The sequence below is a fragment of the Polypterus senegalus genome, chromosome 12 (assembly GCF_016835505.1).
Source record: "Polypterus senegalus isolate Bchr_013 chromosome 12, ASM1683550v1, whole genome shotgun sequence".
NCBI lineage: Eukaryota > Metazoa > Chordata > Cladistia > Polypteriformes > Polypteridae > Polypterus > Polypterus senegalus.
Window position 1 is genome coordinate 80,972,200 of NC_053165.1, and position 22,246 is coordinate 80,994,445.

The 22,246-nt window shown below is 49.4% G+C and overlaps 1 protein-coding gene across 1 annotated transcript; it reads right to left on the reverse strand.

Moving 5' to 3' along the window:
- Positions 1-2,090: 2,090 nt before the first annotated feature.
- LOC120541191 (low-density lipoprotein receptor-like) lies at positions 2,091-18,103 on the reverse strand. The gene is made up of 18 exons (XM_039772608.1): positions 17,849-18,103; positions 7,547-7,672; positions 7,245-7,367; positions 6,788-7,162; positions 6,560-6,682; positions 6,301-6,423; positions 5,634-5,753; positions 5,399-5,524; positions 5,125-5,296; positions 4,795-5,022; positions 4,568-4,686; positions 4,308-4,447; positions 3,977-4,118; positions 3,685-3,828; positions 2,685-2,876; positions 2,514-2,591; positions 2,264-2,421; positions 2,091-2,176 (listed from the first exon to the last, which is right to left on the reverse strand). Exons 1-18 carry the CDS (start codon positions 17,907-17,909, stop codon positions 2,141-2,143), a joined length of 2,586 nt encoding a protein of 861 aa, XP_039628542.1. The 5' UTR covers positions 17,910-18,103; the 3' UTR covers positions 2,091-2,140.
- Positions 18,104-22,246: the final 4,143 nt, after the last annotated feature.

The following is a 22,246-nucleotide window of genomic DNA, read 5'->3' on the forward strand; positions in this document are numbered from 1 at the left end:
ACACCTTCAGACAGCGACGGCCCAACGGAGCGAACACAAAACACACAACTGGGGACTTCTGGTGCCATCTTTGCATTTCAAGTCTGTACAATTTATTAAATAAATATATAAACTTTACTTTAGAAAAGACCGAAAAAGAACACAAAACATAAAGATACACAGGGCGGCTGTAAACGTTTTGGATTTACAAATCGACACCCCCCACGTGGCAAATCCCATAATATTACACTCACTCACTCACTCACTCACTCACTCACAGGCAGACTTGTGGATCTGAGGTGACCCCCCCCCATGCCCACCCCTCTCACCCTCGATGCCCACCTCCCAGGCCACTTGTGCTCGTCTAATTCCCCCTCTGGGTATTCTGGGATTGCGCACACACACACACACACCGGGGGGGCTGTAAGATGAAGTGGGGGTGGCGGTTTGTATCCAAAACACAATCAGTGGTGGCACGGCCCCCCCCACCCGCTCAATAAATACCCAGTCCAAAGTGATCAGTTTACAGCAGCACGAGAGTTTTGACCAAAATGTACAAATAATGGAAAAAAAAAAAAAGGCAAAGAAATATAACATTAAAAAAATTTACATTATAATACACAAAATGTACACGGGGGTGGGGGGCGGGGCTGAAATCCGCATTCAGCCCATAAATGAGTTTAGCAACACAATAATTCAAACTGAATGTCAGTTTTTGCTTTTTGTTGTATTTTTTTTTTTCTTTGCATGAATCGCTGAACCCCAAAGCCCCCTGAGAAGTGAGGTGCCCACCCGCCCACAGGACTCGACTGGTGGCTCTTGGCCTCCACAGTGCCCCCACCGAGTCTGGCTGGGGCTCTCAGTGGTTATTCAAGTAGTGCAAAATTAAAGCAGCCAAACGGAAACCTGGTCGGTGGGGTCTACGGGAGGGGGGGGCTTCTCTTCTAATTTTGCCCACCCCTAAAATTGCCAACCAAAAAAAAAAAAAAGCCAAAAGCAGCCAATCAGAGCAAAGCATCAAAAATCTGAGACGAAGGCCACTGGAGTTGTGAGGACGATCCTGAGAAGGGTCAAAGGTCAAAGTGAGGCAGGCACACGGCTGGGTGGGCGACTGCTATACTTGGGGGGGTCTCGGGAAAACGGAACCTCCAAAGTCAAACCCATCAAAGGTTAAAAAGCGACTGGGCTTGGCGTGGTGGGTGGCAGAGGGGAGGCGATTAAGGCACACCTGAAGTACAAAGAGGGGCCGAGCGAGACGAACGCAGACAGACGGATGGAGCCACGCGTTCGCTCACTTGACCCGACATTTTAAAACGGCTGCCCACCTTTGGTTCTGTCGTTTCTTTGACGTTTACATTCAGCCCAATCCCACAGGGCCCACTCCGAGTAAAGTGATCTGAACCAACGGAAAAAAGAAAAGAAAAAAAAAAAAAAAAAAAAGAAAAAAGAGAAGAGAAGAGAAGAGAAGACGACACTCCCACCCCCTCCACAACACTGTATGGCACTTCAAAGCCTCCAGACTCTCATTGTGTTAATAACAATAGAAAACAAAACAAAAGAGACAAGTGCAAAACATCACATCTGCAGCCCACCACAACATCCCACCCTTAACCCCCATCGAGTGCACAACAAGGGTCAAGTATCGCTGGGGTCCGGTGCCTCCCCACTTGTTCATATCTGCAGTGCGCAGTTTAAAGGGGCAGCAGCATAAAATCCTGAGGATTCAAAGACATCATCATCATCATCATCGTCATCCTTCAAGTCCGTTTTTACATCCGGAGTTCTTCAGCTGCTGGTGCAGCTCCTTCATATGCAAAACACCCAGCAGGAGGAGGAGGAGGAGGAAGAGGAGGAGGAAGAGGAAGCAAAAAAAAAAAAAACCGAACTATCCTCCCGTTAACCAACATGGCCGATTGTGCAAATAGAGATGGGGGAGAAACACAAGAGGAGAAGCCCCCCCAAGTCCCATAGCGGGGCGGCTCAGTTGGCGGTGCTGTGCTTGTAACCCGCGGCCCCCTCCTCTCCTTGTGGTCCTGAAGGACGCCCATCAGATGGGACGCTCAGGCGCATCGTGACAATTTGGTGGCCATCACAACTGTCCTTAAAGCAGCAAAAACACAAAATCCCGAACCGCACCAAGTCGTCCCCTCTGTGCGAGTCCTCAAGCCACATCTTCATCGAGGCTCACCATCTGCCGCTGTAAAACACAACAACGAGCCAGAGATGAGACCCCTGACGCACAAGCAGAGACCCCCCAGCTGGCGGGCACATTCACACGGCTTACCGAGGGGTACGAGTAGCCATCGTGACTCCTGCAGATGTGGATCTCGTCTTCGGTCGTTTTTTGGTACACCGGGTTGTCGAAGTTGATGCTGTTGGTGTTCTTCAAGCGCCAGTTTCGCCACAGCAGGACGCCGCCGAACCCAATGAGGCACAGGATGACTGCAGAGAGCACAACACAAAACTGTCAGGAAAAACGAGAAACGAGAAACAGACGGGCGAACTTCGAGCGCAGCAAGTCCATCGACACCCACCGATGGGAAGCACAATGTAGAGGGCCGTCGGCGAGGAACTCTTCTGGAGGTTGGCGCTTACTTTGACACCACCGAGTGCTGCTCAACCAAAAACAAAAGGACGTTAAAATGGCGGAGCGGGTGACAGCAACGCTCTGCACGACGTTAACAAGTGGCGGGGGGGGGACTCACTGTGCTGGGACAGAGTGATGGCTTCTTGGTGTGTTGGCAGAGCCGTCGTGTCCACCTGGGATGCTGTGCTGCTACGGGGTGCTGACGGCGTAGTGGTCTTTGGCACAACTGAAGTTCTCCTCGGGGGTGGACTGTGTGTGGTGGTGGCGGGCCGCCCACCTGACTTTGACGTACTAAGTGGCACTTCATCAGCTGTGGAAAGGAAAGCGAGATTAAGAAATTAAAAAACAAGGCTGAGGGGCAGGTAGGAAGTACGCAGCCATTTGTACCCACCCACCCACAAGACACACAAAGTCACCAGGAGAACCAGTCCATCCCGGCATGAGGTGCGAGCCCCCCGATCCGCAGAAGAGAACAGGAGTCAGATGTGCCCAGCAACTTGTCTGGCTGCTATACCTCTCTTATGCCAAAAGATGGCACATCAAACATCTTTAGCAATAAAATGCATTGCATTTGTCATTCCAACAGATGGCGCATCACAAACATTAACACTACTAAAAGTAGTTTATGAATCCCATACCAAATGGCACACGACAGAGACGTATGCACTTCATTTGTCATTCCAACAGATGGCGCATCACAAACATCTGTAGTAATGCATTCGACTGCTACAAATGTGTGTGATGCGCCATCTGTTGGAATGACAACTGCACACCATAGGGACAGAAGGAACAAATAGCTTTGCGAAAAAACAGGAGCCGTAAAAACAGGCCTGGCAGTGGGTCAGGAACTCAATGGGGGGGTCGTCCAAGAATCTTGAAGTGCCAACTCTAACTCGTCCCCCCACTTCCACGTTTCATAACCACCCACACCTACAACTGATGGCCAGCTTGACATCTCCATTCTCAGGCTCTTCTCATTTATAGAAACACTACGAGACTCCGAAGTGCCCCCCAAAATGCTGCAGTGGTATGACTGGTCACGCCAATGACTGGAATACCCATCAACTAAAATTGTAATGGCAAACACAATATATATAAAAAAAAAAAAAGACACCCACCTGGCACGCATCGCCTCATGTCGGCAGCCAGAACCAGGTGATCGGGGCAAGCGCAGGTGTATTTAGGCGAGTGGTGAGTAATCTGGGGGGCAGGAAGGCACAGGTACTCGCAGCCTCCATTGTTGTTTGCACACCAGTTCACTCCTGTCAGGGAGAAACGACAAGATGAGAAACGAGAGCAGGACCACCAAAAGACCCACACATAGCCCAGCACCCCCCACTGGCAGGCAGGAACTACTGCGAGACCCTCCTCTGCACAATGAAACAAACTTCTAGGGGGAAAAACTCCTACCAGTGGGCTGCTTGACGTTGTGGTAGAGGATGATGTCTTGGGGGGACAACACATTCTCGACCACCACCATGATGTCCTCTCCTGTCAGTCGGTTAGCACTGAAAATCGCTTCGTTTTCAACATCCGTCCAGAAGACCTTGTCCTAGTGGGGGGAAACCGAGAAGGTTTGAGGACCACTAAATCAGAAACTTACCAGGCAGGCTGTCGGGGAAATAAAACACGGATGACCCCCCTAAGCCCCCCCCAAAGCAGACCACCTCTACACAGAGCGACTTTCTAAATCTAACGGGAGCATCTGGCACAATGTGATCCCCCCCGCCCCCCCACTCACCTCAAAGACGGTTAGGGAGAAGGGGTGGGCCAGCTTGTCTTCACTCGCCACCACGGTCTTCCTGTTTCCGCCGTGGACGTCAATGCTGGAGATGGTGTGCAGCTTGGAGTCGACCCAGTAGAGCCGCTTGCTCTCCAGATCTGAATGTGAAATGGAGGGACGGAGAGAAGAAATTAAAACTACGAGTCGTGGCAAGAAACGGAAAGTCACTCGTCAGACTAGGGGGGGATTAAGGTAGGGGGTCTGCACTGTCGACGGACCTAGCGTGATCCCATTAGGCCACTCGATTGTGTCCGTCACCAGAGGAATGCGATCCACGCCGTTGAGCCCGGCCTTCTCAATCTTGGCAGGGGTCCCCCAGTCCGTCCAGTACATGAACCTAAAAAGGAAAGAGAGAGAGAGAGAGAGAGAGAGAGACCCCAGTCAAACCATGCCCAGTCAAACGCCTGGCAGGCTGAATCAGGGCAGCATGGAGAGTGAGACCCACCCGTTGACGGGGTCCACCACGATATCCCTGGGCTTGGCCAGCCCGTTTCTGAAGAGCGTTTTCCGGCGAGTGCCGTCAGTCGTCGCCACGGAGATGGTGCTTAAATCCGAGTCCGTCCAGTAGAGGTTCCTGTGGACCCAGTCGACTGCAATGCCATCAGGAGCGGCAATGTCGTTCCCAATGACAGTGGTGTGGTGGGACGAGTTGTCCGCCTTCTCCATGTGTGTGCGCTCCGAGAAAAAAAAAAAACCGCCATTGAGACGCGCCTGGGGTCGATGCGGGACTCGTGAACTTCACGACAGTGTCTAACGTGCCTGCCGCCCAACCTACCTGTAGATCTTCTTCTGGGAAAGGTCGGCCCAGTAGATCTTGTTGGTCGGGATCTCCATGTCCAAGGCTACCACGTTCTTGAGGCGAGGAATGAGGCGCTTGTAGTCGCTGCGGTCCAGTGTGATTTTGCGCACTTCGTGGTGATTTGTAAAAAACAAATAGGCCACCGTGCCTGTGGATGAAGAAGAGGAAGAGGAAGATGAGCCGCCGTCAGAACGTTCCTCTCTGTCACATGACGGCCCCCCCCACTCCACCACCTCGTATGCTTCCTTACCCATCACTCTGCACGACTTGTTCACGGGGTCCAGGTGGTAGCCCTCCCGGCACTCGCACTTGTAGCCCCCCTCCAGGTTGATGCAGATCTGGCTACAGGCGTCTGGGTTTTGGCACTCATCGATATCTAAGGGGGGGGAAGCGGGCAAACATAGCAAAGGTTAGGAAATGTGGCACGCCGACCAGGGGGGACGACAAGATGTTCATGAAGTCCTGTGGTTGGAGGGTCACCTCACCTTGGCAGCGTTTCTTATCGGCCAGCTGGAAGCCAGAAGGGCACAGGCACTCGAACCCAACTTTGAGGTCATTGCAAGTGTGAGAGCAGCCGCCATTGTTGTACAGGCACTCGTTGGTTTCTGAGAGTGTGGAGAGAAAAACAAAAGACACGTGTGAGTATTCAGTGTTTGTGGACCCCCACAACATGGCGCCATCTCAAACGGTCACTTAAGACATGCTGAGCTGAGGCAGGACCACCGCTTACAACAGACAAGTCAACTTCAGGGACACCGCAAAAGGTGAGGCAAAAAAAAAAAAACCAGGGGACCGGACCCCCCGGCATGAACCCTGGGGGTGAACAGCTGAAGTAAAGGGTAACGCGAGTTCTTCGTAATTCGTTTATTTTGAAAAAGCCAAATGCGTGTTTAGGCTGTCGTGACACGGTTGACGCCAAGGGATGTTACTCATTGGCACCGTGCAGCCAAAGCGGGCAGCGAGTGGATAAGCCTGGCAGCCGGTAGAAGCGCAGCGCCACTCAACGGACACAAAACTGAAGGCGTTACGTGGCGGTGGGCTCGGGTTCAAGATGCCAACCGAACAGAAAACTTTTAAGAGCTCCGAGACCCCCACACACGGCGGACACAAACTTCATCGAGATGCACGTCATGGGGTGGGCCCGTTACTCACCACATTCTTTGAGGGGCTCGTCTGACCAGTCCCTACAGTCCCTCTGCTTGTCACACACCTGGGCCATCTTTATACACTCGCCGCTCTTGCACTGAAACTTGTCTGGTCCTTCACACAGCGTCACTGTTTGGGGAAAAACAAAATAAAACGAGGCTTCAACGGAGGGTCTCCAGGGCACATCGGTAGGTATGGAGGGAGAGTCGCGTGGTCACCAGAGAGTCCCCTTCTACCCAAGCCCACCCGGATGACGGACTCTCACCGTTGACGCAGCCCAACTCGTCACTGAGGTCCTTGCAGTCGTACTCCCGGTCGCACTGCCGGCTGCCGTGTATGCAGGTCCCGTCGTTGCACTGGAACTCGTCCGGGCGGCATGTCGGCTTTTCTGGGGTAAAGAACAGAAACCGCGGCGCCCGTGTTAGTATTCTGCATCACCTAAGCAGCGCGAGAGAGAGTGAGAGACGGTCCACAGATATCCAAGGGGGCTCACCACAGTTGGTCTCATCCGAGTGGTCCCGGCAGTCGTTGGTGCCGTCGCAGAGCCACTTCTGGTGGACGCACTCGCCGCTGCCGCACTGGAACTCGAGTGACGAGCAGTGAGATGAAGTGGAGGGTTTGCGCCCCGGGCAGTTCTGAGGCCACTCGTCGGACTGGTCAAGGCACTCGGGGTCTCCATCACAGGCCCAAAGCAGGGGGATGCACGCAGAATTGTTGCACTGGAACATGTTGGGTCCGCAAGTGGGAGTGGGACACGAGTCTTCATCGCTGCCGTCGTCGCAGTCCTTCTCTTCATCGCACACAAACTGCACCGAGATGCACTTCCCACTGCGGCAGCGGAACTCGTCGTCCGTGCAGTTTTTGAGGGCTAAAAGGAGGAAGACGGTGAGGCGACCAAACGGGAAGAAACGACTGGGCCAAGGAGAAGAGGAAGGGCAAGGCGAACTTACGACAATTGAGCTCATCGGCGCCGTTCTCGCAGTCCACCTTCGAGTCACAATGCCACTCACGGGGGACGCACTGGTTCATAGCACCGCCACAGCTGAATTCACTGGGTGAGCACGTCTTCAGTTCTGGCAGGCGAAAAAAAAAAAAAAGTCAAGTCAAGACTCCCGCTCCCTAGCGGCGTCCAAGCCCACCCACGTCCCAGCTCTCCACAGACAGCACTCGCCCCCTGCAGGCCACAGTAGGGTCTGCACAGACGACCCCCCACGCCGCCTCTCAAGACCCTCAACAACGTCACAGTACTCACGGCATGAAGAGTAGAGCTCATCGGAGCCATCGCCGCAGTCATCGGTACCGTCGCAGATCCAGCGGTAGGGGACACATCTTTCGTTGGCACACTGGAAGTAATTCTGGGCACAGGTAGAAGAAAGTGCTGAAAGCAAACAGGAATACAGAAGGTTGGCGTCGATCAAATAGCAAAGACCCCTAAATGGACACGAAAACGTAAAAGGCGAGGCCAACAAGGACCTCCCGAAATAACCGGGCGATGCCCAGACAATGGCCACCGTCACCATCTCTGCAACATTTCACTTGGCGAGTTCAACACAAGCCCGGGTGCAAACCCGAGAGCGCCGTCACTGTGCAATGTCCTCGTGGTCACACCGCCACTCCACCCGAGAGGAGACACATGCAGTCCGGGGGGCAGCAGGGGATACTGCCAGGGAAAGGAGGCACAGACCACCAAGCCCAGCGTCACGTTTGAGTTGTGGTGACCTCGTAATGTCACATATTCTAAAGGTCACCGACATTTTCTCCTACCTTTGCACATTTCTCACATGACACACAGTGGGAGGACCGGTGACACACACCCGGGCACTGCGGGCCAGTCGAGTGACACTTCTTTAGGCGTTTTATATGGACTCTCTTTTCGTTTTTAATAAACGTAATAAACGTTCTGCCTTGCATTTCAATGGATGGCCATCCTTGACACGCGAGTCACGACGGCTCTTTCATACATCAGCCATTTTCTAATCTGCTGATCTGGCACGCAGCAAATCACTCCACGATGCGATCGATAAAGGAAGCACATCCTCGGAGTCGCACCTCTGCAGAGTCTTTTGATAACGTCACTCGTCGGCTATGAAATGCCAGCTTTCCGGCTGTCGCCCAATGGTGGTGTGTAGCTTTGCTGCAGACCTCAAACCTCCGTGCTTGCACTGCAACGTCCACCATAACCAGGCCAAGAGCCCCCAGATGTGCATTGCTACCCAGGACTCTTTGGCCTTCACCAGAGCAGCAAAGCAGGGCGCTGACTGGACCACAAAAATGAAGCCTCACTCGAATCATCCAAGTCGAGCACTCAACGTGCAACGCAGGCTCAGGTCAGACGTCCCGACTTCACACTGCACATCCACCTCAACAAATGGACGAGTGTCTGTGTGTCTGTCTGGCTGCTATACCTCCGTCGCTCCAACAGACGGCACATCACAGACTTGTGTAGTACTAAATGGCATGCTTGTCATTCCAACAGATGGTGCATCACACTGCTTTTACGAATCCCATACCAAATGGCATATAACAGAGATGTATGTATTGCACGGGGCTCTCCAAATGTTAACACTGAGCTTTATTTGGACTTTTTAGATTTGTGTAACCTTAGCCGGGCAGCACACAGCTAGTAAAAAAAAAAAAAAAAAATTGTCTGTGTGTCCATCTGTATTTGTCATTCCAACAGATGGCGCATCATAAACATCAACACTACTTTTTGTTCTTAATAAATCCTAGAGTAGTGTCTCAGTTTATGAATCCCATACCAAATGACATATCACAGAGACACATGCATTGCTTTGTCATTCCAACAGATGGTGCATCACGAACATTTGTAGTAATACGTTTGACTCATACAACATGTGTGTGACGCACCATCTGTTAGAATGACAAACGCGATGCAGTTTAATTACTTTACATATTACAAAATGCGTCCCAATAGATGGCTTTAACATTTGCAGTGCGCCGAGGTCTCCATTGATTACGGAGATTTCAACCCGTGTGAGATGAGTAGCACAGCCGGTTCATTAACACACTGGCACTGAGATTCATCGATGCGGCTTACATATTAAATCTGACAAACTCCTTAAGGTGCCATTGATGCCACAGCAAGCTGAGAGACGCTAGCAGGGTGCTGTCCTCGCTCTGATCTTCGGACCGACGAGTACGTGAGCTGCGCCATCGAGTAGGAACATGAAGATGCTATTCAGACCAATGGCTACTGATCCAAGTTCAACTTGTGAAAAGATGGGCAAATGATACTCGAGTCAAACCAACAAAGAATAAAATGAACGCAAGCCGCCCCAGGTTCACGCAGTTCATAAGAAATGGAACGATTTACTTCATGAGGTAGAAGTGCACAACAAACAAGTACTGGGGTGTTGTAGTGTGTTAGCCAATAAGAGGGGTCACTGTGCTCGACTTCTCACTACAGCAGATATATGAAATATTAAAGCTGTGCTTCAATTTTAACGTTTAAAACGCTAAATATTGTCAGCTGTAACATCAGTTTGTCATTTGTCACCCTCTGACGGAGGTCCATGGAGGGCTAGACCCCTGGTAAAGGATCAAAGATAACCTCACGTCACCCAATAACGTAACGGCACACCCTTCAGATTGAGGGAGGGAGGGAGTGGAGGACTCGGCGGGCGTGAAGCGGCCATTCCCGAGCCGTCTCAGGCGCAGCTCCTCCTCTGTGACGCGTTTCCACAAAGCCAAGGAGAGCGGCACAGATGGGCTCTTCACATTCCACAGCGCTGAGCGACTTCCCTTTACCCTTCAGAGGGGCACGAGGCCTCTTTAAGAGGAATTCCGTGGGTGGGGCTAACCGATCACACCACTGGCCGACGATTGGCCGACACCAAGAGTAGCTGATGACGAACATGAGGTGGGGGTGTGGCCACTGAGGCTCATCCGCAGTAACTGTCAAACAAACAGACAGACAGGCAGGCAGACGAGGCGGGGGGAAGCGGAATGGAGAGCGACGAAGAAGAAGAAATGGACTCGCATCACGGGCCACTTTACTGCTCGGCAGAAATAAAACAAAGAAAAATAAATTAAAGGGACAGACTGGGGCCGCTTTACTGTTTCTTTTACGTGTTCGAGGGTCCTTGTTCATACAACTGTCTGTCACGTGGTCCAATGAAGCAGCCTTAGCAATTACAGTACTTGCCATTGCGGATGCCCACTGTAGGCAGCGGTGATCAGATAGAAATCCACACCCAGGCGGCACCGCCTACAAAAACCCAAACGGGCCAATCAAAGAGTCCAAGGGCAAAGCCGGTTACCTGCCATCAGCTACTTGCACTTCACCTGGCAGGTCACCATGGCAACAAAGTAACAGCATGTTGTGTATGTGTGCCTGAAAGTCACCAGGGCACTGGGCCCAGCATTAAACATTCAACAATACGTCCCTAGTGGAGAGAGTGGAGTGAAACAACGGAAAAGGTGCTGCCCTTCCTTCACCCAATTGACCAATCGACTAATTCGGTCACCACAGCGCAGAGGGCAGCAGAATCCTGACCGGGATGGGACACCAGTCCTCCACAAAGCATCCTGGGTGGCATCAATCAACCCAACGCAACACGTCTCTGAGACACACGAGGACAGCATGCAGGCTGCACACACAGCCACCAGCCGGTGCGGATATTGAACCCCGGATTGTGTGGGTGGGGTGTGGCATACACAAGGATTTAATCCAAATGCCATTCCAACAATAATATCCACTTGCTGAGCCACAGCACCGTACGTCACCGCAGTTACAGACCCGGACGTGACGTCCCCGCAGTTACAGGACCGACTTCATAAAATTACTTTGGGAAGGTTTCGGCCACTCTAGACTTACTTGCAGAAACCTTCCCGAAGTCATTTTACGAACCCGGGCCTGCAACTGCGGGGACGTCACGTCCGGGTCTGCAACTGCGGGGACGTACGGTGCTGTGGCTCTGCAAGTGGATGCTACTCCATTCCAAACACAAACCAAATTAAAGAAGTTTTAATTTGTATTCACCGCACATCCCGCCAAAGCTTTCCATCTGCGGTGGCCTACAAGTCAAGGATGAGGTACAATTGTTCACACGAGGAAGCCCAGGTGATTCAAGGGGTCCCCCTAGTGGCTTGACTGTCCACTCCAACATACTGGCCTCTCAGGAAATCTGCCAGCAATCCCAGCATCCAGGAAGCGACCGGAGCGGCTCTGCTCTGCACCACTTCCAGTCACAAACTGCAGTCTGGGACGGCTGCCCAGAAGGAGGAGCGGTGCCACCCTAAGTCTGGCCAAGGGGTGAACCCAGGACAGCAGTAATACCACCCCCACCAGCTTATCATATGTGACCCTCATTATCTCAGCAGCAAACAAAGTCACTTCCAAAAATCTCAATTTCCTCCCCCTGCAGCCTTGACCCCTACTATAATTTACTTAATGGGGGCAGAAAAAGCAACTGGCTAACGCCGGACCCTCCGTCCAAAAGGCATGTTTACCAATGAGAGGCTCCCCGGACACTCGGCTCTCACATACATTTTAATGTTCTTAAAAAAGCGTTACACAAGAACCCCAATAACCATCCTTGGTGGTCCCAGTGGTCCCACATGATAGCTCCTTGTGTTTTTTTTTTTTGCATGTGTTGCTTGGCTCATCAGGGTGGCACTGAAGATCCCACTGGGGACGGTAAACAGCTGCTAATTACAGTCTCATCTGCTCCCCCCGGCTTTCTAGAACCTTCTCTCGCTCAGCGCGCTCCCAGCTCGGACCTTTTCAGCTCTTCCTCCGTACTCAGAGTTCTTCATCGCGTACATGGCAGCTCTCAGACGTGTGGCCCACCAGCTCGCCCGTCCACTTTTGTTAACGTGAGGACGCTCCCTACATCCTCTATCCATTACCTCGCCCCACAATCCCGCATGTCAAAATTGACAAATCATCTTAACGTGGGATGGACACTGCGGAGGAAAAAAAAAAAAAAAACACAAATATACATAAGCCCCCCATAGACGACGGCTAATGACCCAAAGTATTTTGCGTCCTGCCACCATTTCATTGTTCCACATTGTCGTCCAGTGCCAGCCGTGGTCCTCCTGCTCAACCTGATGATGAACTTCCTATGCAACTTTGGGCTTATTGTGTAGCCTGCCTATAAAAAGAGACCCCCACGGGGCTCCATCCATTTTTGGACCCCAAAAGAGCTCAAGTGCAGGCGCCGTCCTCCATTTGGACTCCCCGGGTGATCTTCAGGGAGTTGCTCGTCAGTGGTGATGTTAAGCTCCTCCATATTGATGCCCTCAGTAACGCTAAGCAAGTCATTATGGGCGAAGTTCACAATGGAAAGGCAGTGCTGCCCCCCCCACGTGGACTCTTTGTTTTGTGCAGCGCACTCAAGTCATTTATGGACAATGCTTCTGTCACACCCTTTGGGCTCTGAACTGAGACCACTGTGAGGTCCTGGTGGGCTTCCCCAATCACTGCCTAACCGGCAACAACTGGCTGAAGCCTCCCATCTGCACGAGGACCTCCACCCGCCCAAATCTCAACTCTACACTGGCGAACCGCGCTCGCCACCATTTAATAAAAAGGGTACGACCAACTGGACCGCGCATCTCCATGACTCGACGTCCATCATCTGTTAACGACACGAAGAGGAAATGCGCCTGGCCGGCCATCGAACTTTAACAACACACCGCATGTAATTTGTTATCAGTGAGGCGCATAAAAAAGATAAAAAAGGTCAACACCCTTCAGTGCGAGATTTGTCCCGACAAGAGAGACGGTAGGGTGGTGGGCACCAAGCAGCCTACACTTCTCATGCGGTCCGCACGCTTAACCAATCGGATGGTCCCTTCACACCCGGCTTGGCATAGCAACAGCTAAACTGCCACTGTGGCGGAGGACACTCGTATCAATCAAGCTATCCCAACAATGTTTCACCAGAACGTAGCGGTTCGGCTACCTTTCACCTGGATTCCAACTATCTAATGTCCACACAGGTTGGCTAAAACTTTCCGGGCACTGTGAAACGAGCCAAGGGCACCCATGCCCGTACATTCAACCAGACCCATAAAATGCTGAACGGAAGAAGCCAATCACAGAGAGAGCCAACTCACTCAACACTTGGGGCGATCCTTGTGCTATCAGTCTTCAAGCTGGGGTGCCACCGCAGGGCACTGTCACCCCGTATTTGTGGAGGGGTACGAAGTGTCACCGTCTAGGCTCGGTCCTGGCCGTGGGGAAATAGATCATCCCCTCCGTGGAGAACTGAATTCATCTCCAGCTTCCAAAAAGTTCACCGTACGTCTAAATTTAAACCCCTAAGGAATGGCGCCACCATAACTGATGCCATGCTGTCACCTTTTCTTTGCTCTAACTAGACAGGTACCCCCCCCCCACACTCTAGGAGAGTGGACTTGAACCCTGGCGCCATCACTGTCTGGGTGTGGTATGCATGTTGTCCCTAACACGATACGTGCATTTCGGTGACAGATTCCCTAAAACATCCCAAATATGTTCAAGTCACAGGTTATCTGGTGACTTTAAAATGGCCCATTATGTGCAGTGTGGGTGTGGTGAGGATCTACCTGTGGCTTGACTGGCACTAACGCCCGGAACCGGTGCCCAAAAAATGACCCAGTGAGCTTCGACGGCTCACAATCTTAAATAAGGTCAAAGGGGGTCTGAAACATGCCTGGATTGCCCTCATCTCCCCCTCCAGCAATCCTTAATGTGCGTCTTGAGCCTGCAGGTGACAACGACAGATATTAAACTTTAGGAAGCACTTAAATCGTGTCGATGGTCTTCGTGCCTTCAAGGGGGTGGTGGTCCAGATTAAACAATGAAGTCTTAACACAGCTCCACATACCAAAGACATAACAAAGATCACACGTCACTACCTGATCTGTGCATCCGGCCAAAGCGCCCAGTGCCACCGAAAGGGAATCCTGTCGAGAACAGGCTCGGCGGGTTCTTAAGGAATGCTTTTCAGTGGAATGTGGCATTTGTGCAGCAGACTGGGTATCCACTACGGAATTTACTTGATTGAAGTGAACTTTTCAAACCAATAAAACTGGCGAGAACTTAAAAAGTTCACTTCAAAAAAAAGAAAAATCGAGTCTGACAAGTGGGGCTACAATGCAAGAAGAAATGGGCGTCTCTGGATTGCTGACTCCGTTTAAACCACTGGGAGCAAGGAGCCAAACCAGCAGCTTCACGCACAAGGCAGGAACCCACCCAGGACGGATTCAAGTTGCCCGGCACACCCAGCCTTACACAAACAGATTTATTTCCATGGTCACATTAACCTTCTATTAACAACGGCCTAACCAACCACAAACAACCGAGTCAACGAACGCCTGTTTATCTTAAACTAGGGCCCTCGAGCCTGAATGATTCGATAAAAGTCAATAGAAATGAACATCTTTAATACGCAGTTAACCCTTCCTGAAAAACGATAAAATGTCAAATCCCCCAAAAGCGACACTCCTACCCGTACGCTCCCACATCACATCTGCAATTCATGAAAACCTCAACCTTGCTTTCACGTTCAAAGTCTTCTGCCGTTTTTAAATTATGAATCTTGCTGCCGCAAAACCTAATGGTGTGGCTAAACAAGGCCATAAATGTCAACGAGTTTCGATTCACCATAAAAGACAAAAAAGTCGGCTTTTCCCAACACCGCACTGACACGTGGGAGTCTCCCTTTTATTTTTTTGGGTGCCGTTTATAGAACGGCACTCAAAGTTCAGACGGTGGAGGAGTTTCCGTTGCTGTGAACTACCCGATAAAAACTTTCTCAAGATGAAAAGTACGTAGAAGAAGAATACAAAAGAATCAACACACACATACAAAAAAAAAAAAAAAGAGGAACAAAGGGTCCGGTTTACTAAAAATGTTGAAATGCAGGGTCATTCTACAGACGGCGGTGATTTCTCAGCCGACAAGACAGTAAAGGAAATTGCAAGTCAGAGCGCACTGGAAACGCACCGGCGATTGGGAAACCCAGCGGTTTCCATTTTCATTGGAAGCAAGCAGATGGCATTCGGAGTCGGCATCCGCACCCTTTTGGCTTTAAAGGAAGAGCACACGACAAGCTGATTAGCCATTGGAGTGACGAGTGACGTTTTAAAAGGAAAAATAAATAAATAGAAGGACTGCGCCCGGGGTTGGTTTCCTGCCTTGTGCCCTGTGTTGGCTGGGATTGGCTCCAGCAGACCCCCCGTGACCCTGTAGTTAGGGTATAGCGGGGTTGGATAAAGGATGGATGGATAAATAAAAGGAATAAAAAAAAAAATCACCTCTGTGTTTCATTTCAATAGACGCAAAGTGTACGCCTTGTAAAAAACTTGTGGCAGTCAAGTCAAGTGAGCAGAGAGAAGTGGAGACCCTTCAGTTATTCTGCCAAAAGGAGGACAGTGAAGACGTGGAGCCTGGGGGGGTGCACGTCAACATGGGGGTGACAGCGAGGGGCTCAGTCACTGCATCATAGACTATACTGACCTCTGTGCCAACGCTGCGGTACCCTCAAAGCCAGTGTGTGCTGCTTTCCAAAGGCACTTTTAAAAAGGCGCCTGAGTGAGTGAGAAGACCACCACATTCAAATCTGGCGACAAGAAGGCTTTGAGGGGCACTCAACAAGTCCTAAAAAAAAGAAAGTGAAGAAATGGAAGCTTCCAAAGCTAAACTAGAATAACATGAAGGACCTTTGGAGTGGACTGGACATCACTGCTGGACTCGAGCAATCCAGGACTCGGGCCCTGAACTAATATCTGAACAGGTTTTCCCTCCCACCACCATCGTCATCATCACCTTTCTCTTGCCATGACTAGTCCTCCAGCACCATCACCCCCTTCTTCAGCTGGAATGGCCGGTGATGAGCAAGTGTGTCACGCAACGCAACGAGGGCAGTGCCAGGCCAGAAGTCACTTTTCACTGTGTATATTTAAGAGATGTTTGTTGTTTTTATGATAATAATATTTACGCATTGTGCATCTGTAAAATGTCCAACTTCCACCAGGGCCAAATTAATGATTAATATCTACTAAAGGTCTAACTAAAATTAAAATGTCCTCAAACTTACGAACCTCCCATAGGTTTTCACCCCACTGTGGGTGGGGCGGGGCCTGGGGTCCACCCCAAACAATGGCAGAATTTACAATTTAGAAAGTGGGGTCCCCCCTTCCTTATCTGTTAGTTCTATTTGACTGCATTTGGACACGCAATCTTTGTTACGATTATCTCATTAAAACAATGACACTTGATGGAAATAACTAGAAGCAGTTTAGCTTTGACACTGCAAAGATGGAAAATGTGCTCAGATGATCAAAGATCATCTCAAAGACCGCCCACTATTTTACATTCCCATTTTATTATTTCCGTTTCTGCACATTCAAACAGATGGATTGCCCCCTCTGTCAATAAGGCCGTTTAAATATTAACCAATTCAAATCTCACCTCTGAGAACGGATGGACAGCTTTCATGTATTTTCCCCAATTGGGATTTTTTGCACATTTTTTAAGATCTTTTTTTTCTTCCATTGAGGCCAAGATTTGTCTCCTATAGAAAATGGTGGGCACGTCCCATGTCTTCAATCACACTAATAAGCAAAAAAAAATGCTTCACGCTTTATTTCACGGGGTGGTCGCAGGCCACAAAACGCATTCTGCCCCCATGCACTTGAGTGCAGATTACTGCAAGCACACGGGGGGGGTTCGAGGGCGCGCCGCCTCGCCCCTCTCATGTCTCAAGGTACTATCACCACACCACGCCACTTTCACTCCCGCCCTTTTACGCCCGTGACGCGCGCTTGTTACCGCGCTCCTATTGGCCAGCACATCTCGTGTTTCTACGGTATCCAATCGGGTGGCTCTTTCGAGGGGCTCATTCACTGCAGTGGAATGTTTGTAAGTGGCAGGCGGGCGTCGAGAAGAGCAACGGCGTTGCAGATGCAGATTGTCAAACAGTGCGGCAAAGCTGAAGAAATCTAAAGTGGCTTTTTAAAATATTTGTCAAGGCAGATAATTTCGCAATTTTAGAAATAATCACGCAGTGGCATTACACGGACTTTTAAAAATGTAAAATGCCACTTGGCGGTATTTAAGCTGCACTATCGGTGCCCCGCTCCACCCACTAATCGGGACACCGCCACCTCTTTCTCTAATTTACACAATCATCACCAGTATTAGTCGCAAACTTTTTCACTCTCATCTCTGGTGCTTTCCCCAAGAATACTGGAAATGCAACAGAAGCAATTATACAATCACCCGCCCGTTAACACGGCGCACCACTCCGATGGCACATTAAGCACATTTTGGCATATCCATCCACTGTTGCTTCTGCCTCCCAGCTCACAAATGCCAAAGCCCCGTTAGGTTCCAACAATCCCAGATCCTTATCAACCCCCCCAGCAAAAAGAGAAAAGCTCACACGCGAAGGAAACGCAGTTCAAGTTCAAAGCCAGGCCACTAAGCCCCAACGGGTGGGCCTACCCTCCTGCTATCCGATCACAAACTCGGCGGTGCCACCTTCTTTGAAGGCTGCACTTGACCAAACCATAGTGAGATAAAAGTTGGGATACTTACCAGAGTCGGTCAATAAGCAGACAGTCGCAAGCCACAGAAGCGCACGTAGTGTCGTTATCATTTTCTTTCTTTCTTTTTTGTGTGTTCCCTGGATTTCCTCGGAATTTGATAACTTTTATGCTTTAGTTGTGTCTACAGTCTGGGATAGCACTTGATGACAGGGGTGTGCCCTGAGCTCCTGAAAGCCTAACGCCACTTTAGTCAGATGCCGGTAGAGCAAAACGTCAATGAAAGCACAAGCCCTCCGCCTCAGACCATTTGAAAGGCTGGTGAATAAGGCGGGGCTTGCGATGGGGTGATATTTAAAAGCATCCAACCTCACCATGGAAGGCGGGGCCTTTGCAGCACACCATGTGAAAAAGCCTCTCAATTAACTCTTCCGTTCCCCGGGCGATCAAAGATAGGTGGCTTTAGAGACGGGAGAAGATTGAGGAGAAACAACTTAGGGAGGGGTTAACAGAATCCTACTGGATCAAACATGGAGAGTGGAACTCGGGGTGGGGTGTGATTGGGGGGGAAATGTTGACAGTCCTGAAAGGAAGAATTTGTAGAAAAAGTGCTGCTACACGTGGGCAACAGCAACGTCAACTCTATAAAGACGCTCTCCTCCTGGAAGGAACCTCTGAAAAGGGGTCGGCACGTTTTCATCATCTAAGCAATGTGCAGAAGCGATTAAAAAGGCACATCAAATGTTAGCTGGGTTATATCGTAAAAAAAAACTGTTAACTATAAAACAAGAGACTGAGGCCAGCCAACCTCCTGCCACTCTCTTCGAGAGCATTCTGACCAGCTGGTTTGGAAACTGCAATGTCTCTGACCAAAATGTCCTGCAGCGGATTTGGGACCTCCCTGCCCTCCATTAAAGACATTTTTATCAAGCATTGCACCCACAAAGCTTACACCTTCATCTGGCCGAAGGTTCTGTAGCATCCAAACCAGTTCTGCCAGTTTGCCCATCAGCTGCTACCCTTTGCTGGTTGGGACTCAGAACTCTGTGCTGCCTGCCAGCCCTCAGATCTTGTAGTCGTTTATTTATATGTAGTGCATTTGTAACAACTGTAGATTGTATTTATTAATTATTTATTACTAACCATTTCAATTTATTACCATCTACTGGTTCACCTATTATTTATTTGTGTAACTATAGGACTGTATAGTGCTTGTCTTGTTGCACTGTGGTCCTGTTATTTCTTGCCACTGTATGTTGCAATACTAGGATGAGTGGGATGACAATAACTTGACTTAATTATGCATCTTGCAATCGAGGACATCAGAGGATATTAAGAGGAAGTGCATTTCGGACGGAAACCAGGAAATACTTGTGGGCATCTGAAGCAAACTACCGAGTCATGGAGTGGACGCAGAAACCCTGACAACTTTTAAGAAGGATGTGGATGAGCTAATGGGGAAGAAAGCTTAGCTACTAGCTGAACAAATGAGCCTGGTGGACTGAATGGTCTCCTCTCCTTTGTCAAACGTTTTATGTTCTTCATTAGAACAATCAGGGCAATGCCACCCTTAAACCTGAGTGAGGGCACTAGACCCTCGAAAACTAGATGGCGAGTATGCTGCCACCCTTGAACTTGGGCCGGTTAAGGTGTTTGCCTTCTTTATTCCAGACTTCGTAAAGTGTTTTTTAATCTGCTCCTGGGACCCTTAGCTGATGTGGGCTTTTTTTTTTTTTTTTTACTATGGAATCGAAGAGTTCATAGTTGCCCTTAGATCTGGGCTGGTAGGGGGTTCTAGTTTTACTGAAAATAGGCTGGCCCACCTAAATTAGTAAATGTGTTGCTCTAATAAAATGTTCCTGTTAAGGATGCCATTCCTGAGCGGCTGACAATGTTGCCCCTTTAAAAGTAAACTGGTCATCCTTAATGTATTTGTGTCCCCTTGGGTCCTGACCTTGAGAAGGGGCTGCCTCCCCTTTGACTTGTCAGACTGGGGAGGAGGTGCAGGGCCGAGCGACTTGTCTCGCTCTTCATCTAAATGTTGCACTGTGGTCCTGTTATTTCTTGCCATCCTGTGTTGCAATACTAGCATGGACAGGATGACAATAACTTGACTTATAAGGCTGGTCAACACCACACAATAGTGGAAAAAAGGGGAAGATAATGAAGAAGAAGAAGAAGAAGTGAGTTACCTTACGGTCCAGCCCTTATACCCTCACAATTAGCCACGGCCTGTTTGAGAAGTAGAAGGTGCACACAGAAGAAACAAGTCGTGGCCAGGAAGCCAATCCAACATCAGAGAACTTTAGATTGCTGAAAAGAGGGCCAGTTTAGGGGGACCAAGTAAGCACATGGCATGTGCCAGAAGAAAAGATTCCAGTGAAGAAGCAAAGGATGAACACGACAGTGCCACGCTGAAGACATTCCAGCTGAGACACTGAAATACCGCAACAGAACACTACCTGCTGCCCCGCCGGGGCACCGAAAATATTTAAAATTGGGAAAGTGTTTCACAATGCAACCAATCCATCCATTTTCTGTTTTGCTTTTGTCCTGCAGAGAACAAATATTTCATAATGTGCCTTGCAAATACTACAGTTTTTTTTTCCCCTTTTTGTCTGTGCGTGTGCATACAGAATTGTTATCTACTTCCATTAGTTAAATCAACAGACGTTTATTTATGGCGGGTAACAATGTGCGAGCAGCAATTATGAAAATATCACACAGGCCACACTTGGTGTCATCCGGTCACTGCAAAGAAAAAGGCAAAAACTGCGTACACTGCAGTGCTAAACACACAAAGACGCGAGGCTCCTGGAACAAGTCGGAGACGCCTTCTATGAGGAGTCTGCATGTTCCTCTGACCCGAAAACGGTGGCGGTGAGTCAAACCGACCCAGTATGGGTATGGGCGACCTCATACTGGCAAGAACAAAGATGGCATGCAGGAGTGGGAATGTGGCACTGAAGAGGAGGATGGATCACAGGTAAATATCAACAAAATGGAAAGGATGGAGACAATTAGAGTATTTGGACAGTGACACCATTTTCATAATTTTGGTTCTGTACACCACCATGAAGAAATGAAATGAAGAAATAATTACATAATTGAAGTGTAGGCTTTCAGAATTAATGCGAAAGGTTTAACAGCAATATTATATGAGCCATTTAGGAATGACAGCCATTTTTATACACGGCCCCCCCCATTTTTGGGGGCTCAAAAGTATTTGGCCATTTGACTGACAAGCTGTTCCATAGCCAGGTGTCAGCAGGTCCCTCATTATTTCATGAACTATTAAGCAGGTAGAAGGTCTGCAGTTGACTCCAAGTGTGGAATTTGCACTTGGAAGCTGTCGCCGTGAACTCTCAATATGAGGTCCATGCAAGAAAAAAAAAAAAAAAAAAACAGGCCACCATTAGGCCGAGAAAACAAAGCAAACCCATCCGAGAGAGAGCAGAAACACCAGGAGTGGTCAAGTCAATCATTTGGTAGATTCTTACGGCGAAGGAACACACTGGCGAGCTCAGCAACACCAGAAGGCCTGGACAGCCACGGAAGACCACTGTGCTGGGTGAGCGCAGAATTCTGTCCTTGATGACGAAGAACCAGTTCACGACATTTAGCCAAATCAAGACCACTCACTGGGAGGCAGGCCTGTCATTGCCAAAGTCTACGATCAAGAGGAGGCTTCATGAAAGTAAAGGCTTACAACAAGGAGTAAACTACTGGTAAGCCTCAAAAGCGTGGGAAGGACAGATTAGAAAAAAAACAGTCCGGTTTTGGAACAATTGTCTTTGGAAAAATGAAATTAAGATCGCTATGTACCAGAGTGATGGAGATACGGATCAACGCATACCACGTCACCTGTGAAACGTGGTGGAGGCCGTGTGACGACCCGATCATGCATGGCTGCCAATGGAAGTCGGTCACTGGTGTTTACTGGCAGAGGTAGCAGGATGAATTCTGAAGTGTGCAGGGCACTATACAGGTGCATCGCAATTAATTAGAATATCAGTGAAAAGTTCATTTATTTCAGTAATTCAATTCAAAAAGTGAAACTCATATATTATATGGATTCATTGCATATATTTCAAGCGTTTACTTCTTTTCATTTTGCTGATTGTGGCCTGCAGGTAATCTTTGTCTTCTTTCGGCTGCTCCCGGCTGCCACAGCGGATTATCTTGCCCGCATATTGATTTAGCAAAATTTTACACCTGATGCCCTTCCTGACGTAACCTTCCCCATTTATGAGATCTCAAAACTCAGTATCTCGGAAAATTAGAATATTACATAAGACCAATAAAAAAAAGAAAGATTTTTAATACAGAAATGTTGGCCTACTGAAAAGTATGTCCATGTAGGCACGCAGAACTTGGTCGGGGCTCCTTTTGCATGAATGACTGCATCACCGTGGGGTGGCATGGAGGCGATCAGCCTGTGGCACTGCTG

Excerpts from the sequence above, each read along its gene's own strand:
- LOC120541191 (XM_039772608.1), bottom strand. The coding sequence starts at position 17,909 with ATGATAACGACACTACGTGCGCTTCTGTGGCTTGCGACTGTCTGCTTA. Across the intron at positions 4,448-4,567 it reads GCCTAATGGGATCACGCTAG|ATCTGGAGAGCAAGCGGCTC; the intron begins GTCCGTCGACAG and ends TTTCACATTCAG. Across the intron at positions 4,119-4,307 it reads TCTCCCTAACCGTCTTTGAG|GACAAGGTCTTCTGGACGGA; the intron begins GTGAGTGGGGGG and ends TCCCCCCACTAG.